The sequence below is a fragment of the Solenopsis invicta genome, chromosome 12, assembly GCF_016802725.1.
Source record: "Solenopsis invicta isolate M01_SB chromosome 12, UNIL_Sinv_3.0, whole genome shotgun sequence".
In the NCBI taxonomy this organism is placed as follows: domain Eukaryota; kingdom Metazoa; phylum Arthropoda; class Insecta; order Hymenoptera; family Formicidae; genus Solenopsis; species Solenopsis invicta.
The window spans coordinates 4347745-4362611 of NC_052675.1; the positions used below are offsets into that span (position 1 = coordinate 4347745).

Consider the following 14867-nt stretch of genomic DNA (forward strand, 5'->3'; position numbering starts at 1 on the left):
AGATATGGTCAGTGTTAGAGAATGTGTAATAAAAAGAAGAAAGACGATGTTAGTAAAGTGACGGATTTAGGATTGCCACTGCTGACAGATGAGCAAATTGAGGAATGTTTGCAGCTTCTTGAACAGTTGCAGAGTAAGATATTCGGTTTAATTGTGCTTGATGCGTTGGAATCAGCTTGTATGGAGTGCATTGCCACCCTTGAAGCTGAAATGGAGAAGACTCGATGTCAAAAAGAATAAGAAAAAAATGACCGAGGTAATTGATAGCTCGAGTAGCAGTAGTGACAGTATTGATTTGTATTGTAACGAGATTTTGCTATCGAGTGTACCGTGTGATATTGTGCTTATGCCAAAGAAAGACAAGCAATGGAATTTGGCGACACATCATATTCGGAGGGAGTATGGGGTTGTTTGGCCACGAGAACTGTTATGGATAAGAACGACGATGGCTATGAGTCAAAGGGGGTTTTCCTATAAACGCGCAGCGTATGCTAGTTGGAAGAAACAGAGGCATTCAAGAGTGAAAAGGTATGCTTGCGGTTGCGATGTGATGAATTCTATTAGTTTTATGATTTCCACTGATAGTGCTGGTTGTACATTGTGGATATCACGAGGAGATTCAGCGTAAAAAACATGGATGACGTCGAACGTGATCTCGTAGATTGTGCGTCGAGGGTGAATGACGCGGAGGCGGCACGTGCGTGGGAACAACGTTGTAACGAGCATATAGAAACATTGCGGAATATATGTTGCGGTGATGGACGCGGTCGCTTTACAATTTCATTTGTTGCGACTGTAAATTCTGTGCTTACTCGATTAACACGTTTGAAAAATCTCAAGGACACTGTGCGTCAACGTGTTTTTACAGTCGGTACAGGTAGCGGATCAATCACAGACTATTCGTGGATAGAGATAGAAACAGCGTTTAAAAATCATGTATTGACTGTAATAGTAAACAAAAAATACATTGAGCCTCAACGATTTCTTACGGATATACGCAAGCTGGTTCTTGATCGAGTTCGCGAATGCATGGGTATACAAGGATGTCTAAAAGTAAATACTATGTTTAATGGAGAATTTACTAATAGAGAGAAGAGAATGAAAGTGAAAACTATTGTTACCAAGAACTGTCAATTGTTACCTACATCTGATTTGCACGAATGGTACGGTATACACGTAATTGATGCTATTTTAACGGGTATAGATGATTTTCAAGAGAGTGAAAGCGGATGGGTGTTGTTGAGGATATTGAATTTAACTGTAAACGTTAATAAATGCAATTCTATGCATGCGGGTTGTTGGATAAAGATACCGGCATTTCTAAGACATAAGCGAGCTGTAATAAACGTAAAGTCTATGGACAATGCCTGTTTTGCGTGGGCGGTAGTTGCCGCTTTGTATCCCGTTGAAAAGAGTCCTGAAAGAGTATCGAAATATCCTCCTTATGCTAGTGTTGAAGCTAGATGGTATCGAGTTTCCCATGACTTTAAAGCAAATCAAAAGATTTGAGCGCTTGAATGATATTTCTATTAACGTGTTTACCATTCACGTGCGAAAAGACGGAACGATAGCTTATCTACCTTTACGTCTCACCAAGGATAAGCAGGAGAAGCATGTTAATTTGTTGTATGTGACAGATACGAGATGTGATTGTAATAATGCACATTTTGTATGGATAAAAGATTTGTCACGATTTGTCCCATTTGGTTGGACCACAATTGTCAAAAAGTCATCGTAAAAAACATATATGTGATAGGTATGTGTTATTTCATGTATAGTTGTATGAGAAAGCAAAAGAAATGCTGCTGATTAACGAGCAATAGTATTTTGGTTTCAGATGTTTGCATTATTTTTCTACGAGCGATAAATTGCAACGCCATGTCATTGATTGTGGCAAGTTGAACGAGTGTGCTGTTCTTCTTCCGAAGGATGACGACAAGTGGCTGTATTTTCGTAATCAGGAGCGGCTTCCGTTTGTGATTTATGCTGATTTGGAATGTATACTGGAAAAAAGGAAGAAGAAGGACGATAATGATGCAGGATGTAGCGAGGATTGCGATAATGATGATTGCGACGAGAACGGAGATGATGAGGATGATATTGCTTCGGTCAGGGGTGCTTATCAATGTCATAAACCGTTTAGTATAGAATATTATGTAAGTAGTGAACGCCCGGAGTTATCGGTATACAGAGCGTATTGTGGCGAGGAGTGTGTGTCGTGGTTTGTTAAAGAGTTGCACAAATTGGCGCATTGCGCAAAAAAGTTATTTCTCTCGAATGTAAAAATGCCATCGTTTACGTCCGAGGATTGGTATGTGTTTTGGAATGCGACGCACTCATATATGTAAAAAACGGTTTGAAAAGGGAGATAAACGCGTACGTGATCATTGCCATTTGACTGGGGCCGGCTCATGCAAGATGCAATGTGAATTATAAAGTGTCCTATGTTATTCCAATTTTTTTCCACAATTTGACGGGATATGATGCGCATTTTATCGTTAAAGATGTAGCGAATATTTTTGAGGGTCAAGTTGAGTTGTTGCCGCTGACGAAGGAAAAATATATATTGTTTACGAAGAATGTAAAAGATACTGGTTCCAATAGATGGGGAACAAATAATATGAAATTACGATTTGTTGACCCGTTCAAATTTCTCAGTGCTAGTTTAGAAAAATTGATGTCGTATGTCGATAAAAGTAAATTGAGAATAACACGCTCTCAATTTCACTATTTAAGTGCGACCGATTTTGATTTGCTTACGCGCAAAGGTGTATTTCCATATGAGTATGTTGATAGTTTTAATCGGTTGATGGAAACTCGTTTACCGTCGCATCAATCATTTTATAGTTCGTTGACTCGCGAGGTCGTATCTGAAAGTGATTATAGGGGATTATCGTCACGCGTTAGATGTGTGGCAACGTTTTAACATTCGGACTATTGGCGAGTATAGTGATTTGTATCTCAAGACTGATGTATTGCTTTTAGCTGATGTATTTGAGAATTTTTGCGGGACTTGTTTGGATAGTTACGGATTGGATCCAGCTCATTATTACACATTACCGGGATATACGTGGGACGCCATGATAAGATATACTGGTATACGATTTGAATTGCTGACTGATATTGATGTGTTGTTATTTGTGAAACGTGGTGTGCGTGGAGGATTGAGTCAGTGTTCGAACAGGTATGCAAAAGTTAATAACAAATATGCGCCGATGTATGAACCAAATTTACCGTCAACGTATCTAATGTATTACGATATAAATAATCTTTACGGATGGGCGATGAGTAAACCTCTACCGTATACTGATTTTAAATGGATTGATGTTGATTGGTTTAAGCTAGAATCAGTGACTCGCGAATCGGACGTTGGATATATTCTCGAGGTCGATCTTGGGTATCCGGAAGAAATTCATGACAGTCACAAGGATCTTCCGTTTTGCCCGACGCGAGAGAAGCCTCCTGGTAGGAAGGTTGACAAACTTCTTGCTATTCTTTACGATAAAGAGCGTTACGTAATTCATTACCGTAATTTACAGCAATGTTTAGAGCACGGTATGGTATTGAAAAAGGTCTACCGAATTTTAGGATTTCGTCAGTCAACGTGGCTGCGTGGATATATTGATCTTAATACGGTATTGAGAAATCGTGCGGTTAAGGATTTTGAAAGAAATCTGTACAAATTGATGAATAACGCAGTGTTTGGGAAAACAATGGAAAATGTGCGTAATCATGTTGATATTCGTCTTGTTACTCTATGGGATGGGCGATTTGGTGCAGAGACGTTGATATCAAAGCCTAATTTCCATAGTAGAAGTGTACTTTCCGAGGACTTAATGGCTGCTGAGTTACGGAGGCTTGAAATGAAAATGTATAAACGAATATATGTAGGAATGTGTATTTTAGATATATCTAAGATACGTTTATACAAATTTCACTATAATTACATGTTGTCTACTTATGCTGACAAATCTAAACTTACGCATACTGATATGGATAGTTTGTTATATCATGTGGAATGTGACGATATTTATGAGAACATGAAACGTGATATCGCGAGGTTTGATACAAGCGATTACCCCGAGGTAATGTGTATGGAATGCCGCGCGTTAATAAAATGGTGCCGGGCTTGATGAAAGACAAAAATGCTGGTGCAATCATAAGTGAATATGTAGAATTAAAAGCAAAAATGTATGCTTTGCAAGTGATTGGCAAAAATGATATGAAAAAAATTAAGGGTGTTAAGAAAAATATAGTTGCGAAGTGTATCACTTTTGAGGATTATGTGCGACGTTTGAACAATGCGGAGGAAGTGACGCGAGATCAAACGTTATCTATGCGATGTCTCACGTGATTTACGTTAAAACTCGTCGAACAAGCGTTGATCTGTTTAAGAAACGAAACTATTGAAGTTCCCAGCAGAATTACAAATGAATCGTTATCTATGCGATATCTCACGTGTTTTACGTTAAAACGCGTCGAACAAGTGTTGATCTGCATCAGAAACAAAACTATTGAAGTTCCCAGGGTGAATTGCAAACGAATCGTTATCTATGGGATATCTCACGTGTTTTATGTTAAAACGAATCGAACAAACGTTGATCTGCTTCAGAAACGAAAGTATTAAAATTTCCAGCGCGAATTGCAAATGAATCGTTTTTTATGTAATATCTCACGTGTCTTACGTTAAAACGCGTCGAAAAAGCGTTGATCTGCATCAAAAACTAAACTATTGATGTTCCCTGGGCGAATTGCAAATGAATTGTTATCTATGCGATATCTCACGTGTTTTACGTTAATACGCGTCAAACAAGCGTTGATCTGCATAAAAAATTAACTATTGAATTTCCCAGGGCGAATAGCAAATGAATCGTTATCTATGCGATATCTCACGTGTTTTTCGTTAAAACGCGTCAAACAAGCGTTGATCTGCTTCAAAAACAAAACTATTAAAGTTCACAGGGCGAATTGCAAATGAATCGTTATATATGCAATATCTCACGTGTTTTACGTTAAAACGCATCGAACATTCATTGATCTGCTTCAGAAACGAAACAATTGAAGTACCCAGCGCGAATTGCAAATGAATCGTTATCTATGTGATATCTCACGTGTTTTACGTTAGAACGCGTCGGACAAGTTTTGATCTGCATCAGAAACGAATGTATTGAAGTTCCCAGCGCGAATTGCAAATGAATCGTTATCTATGCGATATCTCACGTGCTTTACGTTAAAAGGCGTCGAAAAAGCGTTGATCTGCATCAGAAACGAATCTATTGAAGTTCCCAGCGCGAAATACAAATGAGTCGTTATTTATGCGATATCTCACGTGTTTTACATTAAAACCCGTCGAACAAGTGTTGATCTGCATAAAAAACGAATGTAATGAAGTTCCCAGCGCGAATTACAAATAAATCGTTACCTATGCGATATCTCACGTGTTTTAGATTAAAACGCTTTAAACAAGCGTTGATCTGCATCAAAAAATAAACTTTTAAAGTTTCCACCGCGAATTGCAAATGAATTGTTATCTGTGCAATATCTCACGCGTTAAAACACGTCGAGCAAACGTTGATCTGCATCAGAACCGAAACTATTGATGTTTCCAGCGCGAATTACAAATGAATAGTTATCTATGATATATCTTACGTGTTTTACGTTAAAACGCGTTGAAAAAGTGTTGATCTGCATTAGGAACGTATGTATTGAAGTTCCCAGCGCGAATTGCAAATGAATCGTTATCTATGCAATATTTCACGTGTTTTACGTTAAAACGTGTCGAACATTCATTGATCTGCGTCAGAAACGAAACTATTGAAGTTCCCAGCGCGAATTGCAAATGAAGCGTTATCTATGCGATACTTCACGTATTTTACGTTAAAACTCATCGAACAAGCGTTGATCAGCTTCAGAAACGAAATTATTGAAGTTCCCAGCGCGAATTGCAAATGAATCGTTATCTATGCGATATCTTACGTGTTTTACGTTAGAAACCATCGAACAAGAGTGGATCTGCATCAGAAACGAAACTATTGAAGTTCCCAACGCGAATTGCAAAGGAATCGTTATCTATGCGACATCTCACGTGTTTTACCTTAGGAACCATCGGACAAGCATTGATCTGCAACAGAAACGAAACTATTGGTCTTCCCAGCTCGAATTGCAAATGAATCGTTATCTATGCGATATCTCACGTGTTTTACGTTAGAAATCTTCGAACAAGCGTTGTCCTGCAACAGAAACAAAACTTTTGAAGTGCCTAGAGCGAATTGCAAATGAATCGTTATTTATGCGATATCTGACGTGTTTTACGTGAAAACGCGTCGAACAAGCGTTCCTCTGCATCAGAAACGTAACTTTTAAAGTTCCCAGAGCAAATTTCAAATGAATCCTTATCTATGCGATATCTCACGTATTTTACGTTAGAAAACATCGAACACGCGTTGATCTGCATCAGAAACATAACTATTGAAATTTCCAGACCAAATTGCAAATGAATCGTTATCTATTGTGCCGTCTTGTCATTTTTCCTTATTTTTCATCATTTTTCAAAACTTTTGACGCAAAACTGTTTTAAATGTCGTAAAGACACGTTTAACAAAATTAAGATAAAGTCAATTACATTTTAATATCAACAAATTTAAACCTCAATCCTAAAAGATTTAAATTAACCTCACTATGATATTTAAAATGTAAAACATTTTCTCACGGTAGCTAGTCAGAACTAACTGATTGAACCGTGACAAACAATATTGACGTCATGTTAACTAATTGCCGCAATCCTCCGATTGCCTGATTAAATAATTCTTGCACGATAATTAAAAGAATAATTCGGTAATAATCTTACCGAACTAGCCAAATAAAGATTTTTGACGTCATTATTTTATAATAAAAATAAGTCCCTAAAAACAAATAATCGTATATAATCCCCTATAACATTTTTATGTAATCTTGTATTGCTAAATATTTTATTCCCCAATATATAGTCTCTCATTAGCCGCCGCTATATTTGGATGGTACAGTAATTTTCATTAATCGCTTATTATCACTCATTAATCCCGTATAACTTTTTGCGGTTAAAAGTTTCGTAAACAAGTAACCTAACGTTAAGCAAGTTCGAAAATAATCTGCTTGCAGCCTGGATGTGATTATTTACAATCATAGAGTATTATATTTTTTATGAAGGTAAGGATAACGCCTTTTATCCTTCCCCGATTCCCAACCCCGACAGTAGTAAGTCTATGCCGGTTCTAATTCGGGAGCAATTAGGGGGTGGTGATTGGCGAGGGGGGAATGTAGGCGCGGGGGGTACCTGCGGTACGTACCGCGGAGTGGGTGGTGACCCGCAGGGTCTGACGTGGGAGGTGGGGGTCAGCCCGCTGAACTGACCCGCGCGTGGTAGTCAGCCCGCGGTCCTACCCGGGAATGATACAGGGAGTGGGTGGTGACCCCCGAGACCTAACTTGGGAGGTGGGGATCAGCCCGCTGAACTGACCCGCGCGTGGGAGTCAGCCCGCGGTCCGGGGAATGATACAGGGAGTGGGTGGTGATCCTCAAGATGCAGAGGGTGGTGTCACCCACTGATCTAGAGGTGGGATTGAAAGGTGGGGGTAAGTCGCGCGGCAGAGCGGTATGTACCGCCGAGGATGATGTTGGGGAGAGAGAGGAATCCCATGGCTTTGAACCGGCATGTATTTTTAAAATACCGCGGCGGTTTTCCGCGGCGTATTTTGCGGCGGTTTCCGCGGCGGTTTTCCGCGGCGTATTTCGCGGCGATTTCGCGGCGCTCCTCCGCGGCGATTTCACGGCGGTTCTCCGCGGCGATTTCCGCGGGGCCCACCGCCGCCCGCGGGCAATTTCCGCGGGGCCCACCGCCGCCCGCGGGCAATTTTCGCGGGGCCCGCCGCCGCCGCCGCCGCCGCCGCCGCCGCGCCCGCCGCCCGTCGCCCGCCGCCCGCCGCCGCCGCCCCGCCCGCGCCGCTGCCGCCAGCGCGCGTAATCGGCGGTCAGGAAAATAAAAATTTCTTTAAAAAGGAACTTACCGCCGCCACCGCCGCCGCCACCGCCGCCGCCACACTGTTATTGTCTGTCCTCCTCATTTTCATCGTTTTCATAATAATAATAAACCATTTCATATAACAATGAATGCGGAGATGCAATCACCATAACGTTAATTGGGGGACTGAAAGGAATGATTGTCTCCTCCCCCTCCTCCTTCCTCTTTGAAAAGTTTATAACGAGATAAACTCTTTTTTATACGTTTCACATTTTTTTTATTGAGTATGTAATACAATGTGTACAATCATTCTATTAAGTAGTTAATGCGTCGTATATAATAGTATCAATAGCGTAGGCTATTAATTCACACTCAATTTGCGAACTCTTATCGTAAGATTTGCGCAATAATTCTGTCGCGTCTGGTTTGTTCATGGCAAAGTTTTGACGCAAAAACGTTACAAAATATTTAAATTTCTCAGTCGCAGTTGCAATGCTCTGATGCAGCGTATAATATACATGCTCCACACAGTGCTCTAGTTCAAACATGAAGAGCATGGTTGTAGGCTTGAGGTAAATACATGCATCGAGTAAAGATAACTTAACAATACTTTCATCACGCAATTTCACGAGTTGTACGGTAAGGTCATGAATCGGTAACGATGGTGCTTCGGTTGACTGGACGAATCGCTCGAAATCCGCACGTTTATCTAACAGAGCTCTCCACGTTCTGTATGGTAGGACAATCCGGTTGCCGCGTGTATCGCCGAGCGATATCTCCACGGAGCAGGAAACAGATCCCACGTTGATCGCTACATCAATCCATTTGTAGGAAGTTGATGTTAGCGCAAACCTTCTGCCCAGTATACGTGGCGTATATCGTATATTCGAAGACGCTCTGAAAAAAGAAACGGATACGAGTGAAATAAATGAATAAAATGTAAAGTCTTTATATCGTATAACAAAAGAATACTTACTTTTCACGCGCCTCGGTTGGAACGTAATAGTTTGCCATTGTATGTATTTCAAGAGCGATGTCAAAAACTGTTCAAACGAGCGACTGATGCAATACTGATCGCCAAATAGTGATGTTTGCAGTTATTAATGTTGTATTGGAAACGTATAGATGGAGAGGGGATAACTTCCCCCACTCTCTTCAACAATTTCATCGGTAGCCTTGAACATGTCTCGACACGTTTATTCTTCAGCATTTTTGTATAGGAGAGGGGATAGTTTCCCCCACTCCAACAATTTCATCGGTAGCCTTGTACATGTCTCGACACGTTTATTCTTCTGCATTTTTGTATAGGAGAGGGGATAGTTTCCCCCACTCCAACAATTTCATCGGTAGCCTTGTACATGTCTCGACACGTTTATTCTTCTGAATCCTTTGTATAGGAGAGGGGATAGTTTCCCGCCACTCCAACAATTTCATCGGTAGCCTTGAACATGTCTCGACACGTTTATTCTTCTGAATCTTTTGTATAGGAGAGGGGATAGTTTCCCCACTCTTTCCAATAATTACATCATCATCGTCGGTATCACGTTTTCGCGACAACGTTGTACAAGAACAAAACGTTATACATAACGTGCATAGTGTACGTGAAACGCTAAATGAAACATGAAAAAACGTTGGAGAAACGTTGATGTAATAGAGAAAAACGTCGATGTAATGGAGGGGAAAGGAATAAAACAAAAACGTATATTACATATGTTTATTCATGTAATTGTGTCCACCAATTGAAAAGTTTGAATACATTTTGTAAAGCACAATGTCTATTCGTACGGTGTTGTCCACATTGAAAAGTATTAGCATCATCTAGATTATTTAAATTATCCACGTCTTCGTAATCCACATCCAGGCTCTCGATGTATGCGTATTCTCGTCGACTGTCCAGAAGTAATTCTCCCAGCCATTCTCGTTTCTCGTGCCCTTTGACGTACACAATCTCCTTGTCGTCAGGATTTTCAGCACCCAGTACTGCAGTCGTAATCACTTGTCTCGCTTTCCGATACGGAACCACTCCGTCGGTGCCCCATCTTAGTCCATGATGACAGGCAGTGAGCCAGGAAGCACAGGATCTTTCGGATTTCATCAACCAATCCCATGGCTGGGGACTGTCAAAGATATAATGCGCGAGAACGTTTCCCCCTCTTAACGCCGCAAATTCTTTTACGATGAAACCTTTTAATCGTCCAAGGGGGAAACCTTGCAGATCCACGAACGTCGGCACGGACATGTCGCGGTCGAAACGAAGACTGTGGTTCATGTCGATGTATCGTATAATATATATATATATGCGCAGAATTAGGTGATTTTGCGCACAATGTTTGTCAACGGGTTATATTGAATCACGCGATCGTGTATTATGAGTGCATACGCGCCGGTGTTCTCCGGCACGTTATCTTTAGTTTCGAATTCTATTCGCACGTCAACGGTTGCGCTCTTAATCGATTCAACTTGCCGACTGCAATCAATTATTACGAACGGACCTCTGTTTAGAAAGTTGGTGACGGTGAGATTCGGCTCGAGATACTCGTATCCGAGGTAGGTTTTGCAGAAACGCGCGTACATCTCGTATAGAATAGCACATTTGTTTTTGGCAAAATCAAGATCCATTTCGATGTAGGGATAAGATTCAGAATTCAGATAAAGTTTCACGTTGGTCAAATTGCAATGGTCGAATCGGCTCGTGTCCTCAGACATGTTATTTTTTCGGCCGGTTTGCATAGCGAAAATGACGTATCGCGGCTTCTCGAGCTGAGTAGCGGTCTTGATTGCCCACGAATGCTTGGTAGTGCGTTGCAATAATGGATACTCGTAAAGATCCCACGAGCGAAAAGCCATGCTGAGATATCGTCCGCTCTCCAAAGTGCGCAGCATCGAAAGTTTATTTATATCACTCAAGAGCACATGCGGCATTCGCCACTGAATTTTAAACAACTCGAGAAAGGGCTCCAACGCCGAATTACCCTTCAGACAATTGTTATCGTTGCGCGCTCGTATCAAGATCAACTCGTGACGAGCATTGATCACTATGCGTTTATAATCTTCGCAGAATCCCAACAGCACGTAGAGCGGGACACAGAAATTGAAATACCCGTCAGCGGTTGTCATCTGCGTTTCCCAGCCGGCATTTCGCAGAATCACGCTTTTGTCGGATGACAGCGTTACATAGTTTTTCAGCGTGCTGGTTATGCCCACGTTTCTATTACGATCAATTTCGACGCCGTTCAACTCGTATCTTATCTCGTCGAACATAAAAGCCACGCAATTGTTTCCCAATACCACGTCGCCGCTGGCCCCTTCAGGTCTATTCTGTTTCGTAATTCTCCCCTCGACGTATAGGAAACTCTCGTACGGTAATGTATACAAATCTTGTTGTTGTATGGGTATTCTTATCTCATCGCTGTGCCCGTACGTTGTGTTTGCATACGGCGAATAAGCGTGGGTTTCAATCTTGACGATGCGATCGTCAAAGATCGGCTCGTCTCTGACGTTTAGAATATCAGTCATTTTAAGATTTTCGTACCGCGAATCCCAGTGATTGTAAAAATTTAACATTTGATGCGCTGAGCTTTTTCTTCTCAGCTAATCTATTATTGACCGATAAAGTCGATTGCCCGGTAAATGATGCTCTCTGCGCTCGCTCGGCTCCGTTTATTACCAACATCACACACGCCTTCGAACGTGCAGCCTAACTGTGATTTCCTCCCCGCGGAAGTCCAGTAATCGTCCGTTTTGATCGACAACGCGTACGGTGATGTCACTAACGCTCCGTATGAGCACTGGCAAGTAAATGACTTGAGAAGGTCTTTCACTGACTTTATATCCCGGCGCGACGCTCGGTGAAAATTCGTGGATCGTGTGCACTCGCGCATCATTGCTGTAAGCTCCCGCGGTCAAGTTGCATTCTATGCGTATAATGTTCACATTCATGATGTTTATCGACACGTCCGATTCGTGCCATCTTCGCGGTCGCAGTATACGCATCGATGAGAATCCCAGCAGCGATCCAATGTTATTTGGTTTGCTAAAGTTTATTCTGTAGGCACATTTAATCTCGCACCGCATCGTGTTATGGTTTGCGCGAATCACTATCGGGAACGCTGCTTCCTCGTCCACATCGTCGTTGTTGCCGCGGACAGTGGCATCGGCAATCGTGCCATCCGCATTGGGTGCATCGCGTCGTGGACGTCTCTGCGAAATTGCACGTTTCAAATATTCGTTTATGGCCGGTATTTCATACGATCCTTCGGGTATCGTTAGTTCCGTGTCGTCCTTGCCGAAATAGAACTTATTGTTGGAGGCGTTCACGTTGGGTATCGTGTGATAAGTCTCGAAGAGCGTCAGACCGAGCTCATAGTCTCCATCGGTCAAATCTATTGGCGGTGAATAATTTGCAGCGAGAACGCTGCTCGTTCCGCTGAGCGTTAGTGTCAACGACATGACGGAGAAAGCGCTCGACTTACACTGAGAGTCTGCGGCACCACGTTGATCTTTTTAAAATTTTACTCTTTGAAGAAAACGCAAGCACATTTGCCCACAGAAGTTCTGAGCGTATGTCTGATAGGGCGTTCGGTTGTACTCAATCGTAACATTGTTTACGAAATAACGCACGAGATCTCGAGGTGGTCGCAGATTGCCAAAACTATCGAAATATTTGACGCGGTTGCTCCTCTTTGCAAACGCTACCCAATGAGTACCAGGCCCCGTGGTATTGTCTAGATTAACGATGGCGCTCTCGTTTAAACGCACGCCATTCGACGGTAAAGCATCGAGCATGAAAACACCTCTAAAATACGGTATGCGCATACGTCTCGCCAATTGTTTCAACTGCACGTCAGTAGTCACGCCTGTGGGCATTCTTATCGTCTTTTCGGCGTTTTTTTTTTCTTCTTCGCTGATAAACCTCGTCCACCGTTATATGGGCCCAGGTACAATCCTCGTCCGTCTTTATATGGAGCTAAATGTAGACCGCGACCCTGTTCCATCGCGCGATTGTGGCGTTGCAGCTCCTCGAGCTGGCGTCGCACGGCTTTGTTGGCGTTTATCGCTTTCGCTACCCCGGCTGCTCCTCCGACTAATGATCCAATCGCGCCCAAGATTGGCAGGATCGGTAACATACCACCTCGCTTCGCCGACGGAAGTATTCGTTTTTTCTTTGTCGTTGTTTTCCTCTTTTTCGCCTTCATACCCATGCCGATCTTGGTCTTGGCCTTCATCGCTGTCCAAACGGCTGCAGCGGCGGCTTTTTCGCCGATAGTCGAATCTCCTGCGATGACGCGTCCCAGCGCTTTATCGGCGAGCACCTTATCCGCCGCGTGTCTATCGACGAGTTCGTTGCTAAGAGAGTATGCAATATCGTGTTCGCGGCACGCTGCGTCCAATGGATTTACGCCTCTGTCGCCTCTAGCTAATCGTTTCTTCAACCGAGTTCCCGGACCGCAAAACTGATAGCCGGGAATATGTAATTCGAAAGGAAGCGCGTTTATCGCTCGATTCAGCAGACCTCCGATGCAGCCTTTGCTCGACGCTGACATTCCTCGCAGTCCTTAATTCTCGGCGCGGGACCGTCAATGTGCGTCCGCTGCCACGGCTGATTGTGATGCTCGTTGCAGCGACGATACGTTCCAACCTCAGGATCCGTCTGTATATGTTTCGGAAGTCTTGGCCAAAGATGATCAATGTAGTTGCCGCACACGCGTAAAAGTACAATCTTCGGTATATACTCCAACTGCTCAGTGCTTAGATCAAGAACATGGCAGGGAGATGACAACGCGAGAAACATTTTTTCGCTAATGAGCGCTTCAAGGTTTCGCGCGTCTATATATAGGTGCTCGAGGTATCACGCGAGTTTAGTTGTAAACATGAAATTCGTGCGGCAGTCGCGTACGATACGCGTCACAAACTGCGACGAGAAATTGCGAATAATGGGGGAGAGCGCGCAGTTGCGGAAACACGGCGAAATGCTGCCGAGTACCATCCGCGCCATAATTGCAGGCCCATCTTCGTGCGGCAAGACTAACGTTCTTATAAGTCTGCTCGAGAGTCCGCACGGTGTACGTTTCGAGAATGTTTACGTATATTCAAAGTCGCTACAGCAGCCAAAATATCGATATCTCGAAAATCTGTTGACATCGATCGACGAAATTGGATACTTTACGTTCTCAAATAATAGCGATGTCGTTCCGCCAATCGAGGCTCGTCCGAATTCGATCTTCGTCTTCGACGACGTTGCGTGCGATAAGCAAGATGCGATCAGAGAATACTTTTCAATGGGTCGCCACTCTTCAGTCGACTGCTTTTACCTTTGTCAAACGTACGCGAGGATACCGAAACATCTGATTCGCGATAATGCCAATCTCCTAATCCTGTTTAAACAGGATGGTACCAACTTGAGACACGTTTACAATGACCACGTGAACACCGACATGTCGTACGACGAATTTTGCTCATTGTGCCGTGATTGTTGGCAGCGCGAATACGGATTTCTAGTGATAGACAAGGATAGCTCGCTCACTAATGGACGATACAGAAGAGGATTTAACGAGTTTGCGGCACCGCGAAACGATTAGTTGTTCTCGATACCTTGAACAGAGACGTTCATCATGGCTAATATACGTAATCGCGAGAAACTCGCGAAAGAAATTGAAAAGACGAGCCAGGCTATCCGCAAGAAGCATCGCGCACTAAAAACCGGTAAAATCGAGGAGGATATCGCGATGGAGAGACGTTTCAAGCCTATCGTCGAACCTCTGAAACAGATTGTCGAGGAATCCCAGCCGATTAAGAGAGAGGTTAAGGATATCAAGGAGGAAAAGTCGAAACATACTAAGAAAAAACACAGGGATAGCGACGAAGACGACGA

General features: G+C 42.9%; 1 protein-coding gene across 1 annotated transcript; it reads right to left on the bottom strand.

Moving 5' to 3' along the window:
- Window positions 1–8277: 8277 nt before the first annotated feature.
- LOC120359263 lies at window positions 8278–9267 on the bottom strand. The gene is made up of 2 exons (XM_039456118.1): window positions 8973–9267; window positions 8278–8893 (listed from the first exon to the last, which is right to left on the bottom strand). Exons 1-2 carry the CDS (start codon window positions 9008–9010, stop codon window positions 8311–8313), a joined length of 621 nt encoding a protein of 206 aa, XP_039312052.1. The 5' UTR covers window positions 9011–9267; the 3' UTR covers window positions 8278–8310.
- Window positions 9268–14867: the final 5600 nt, after the last annotated feature.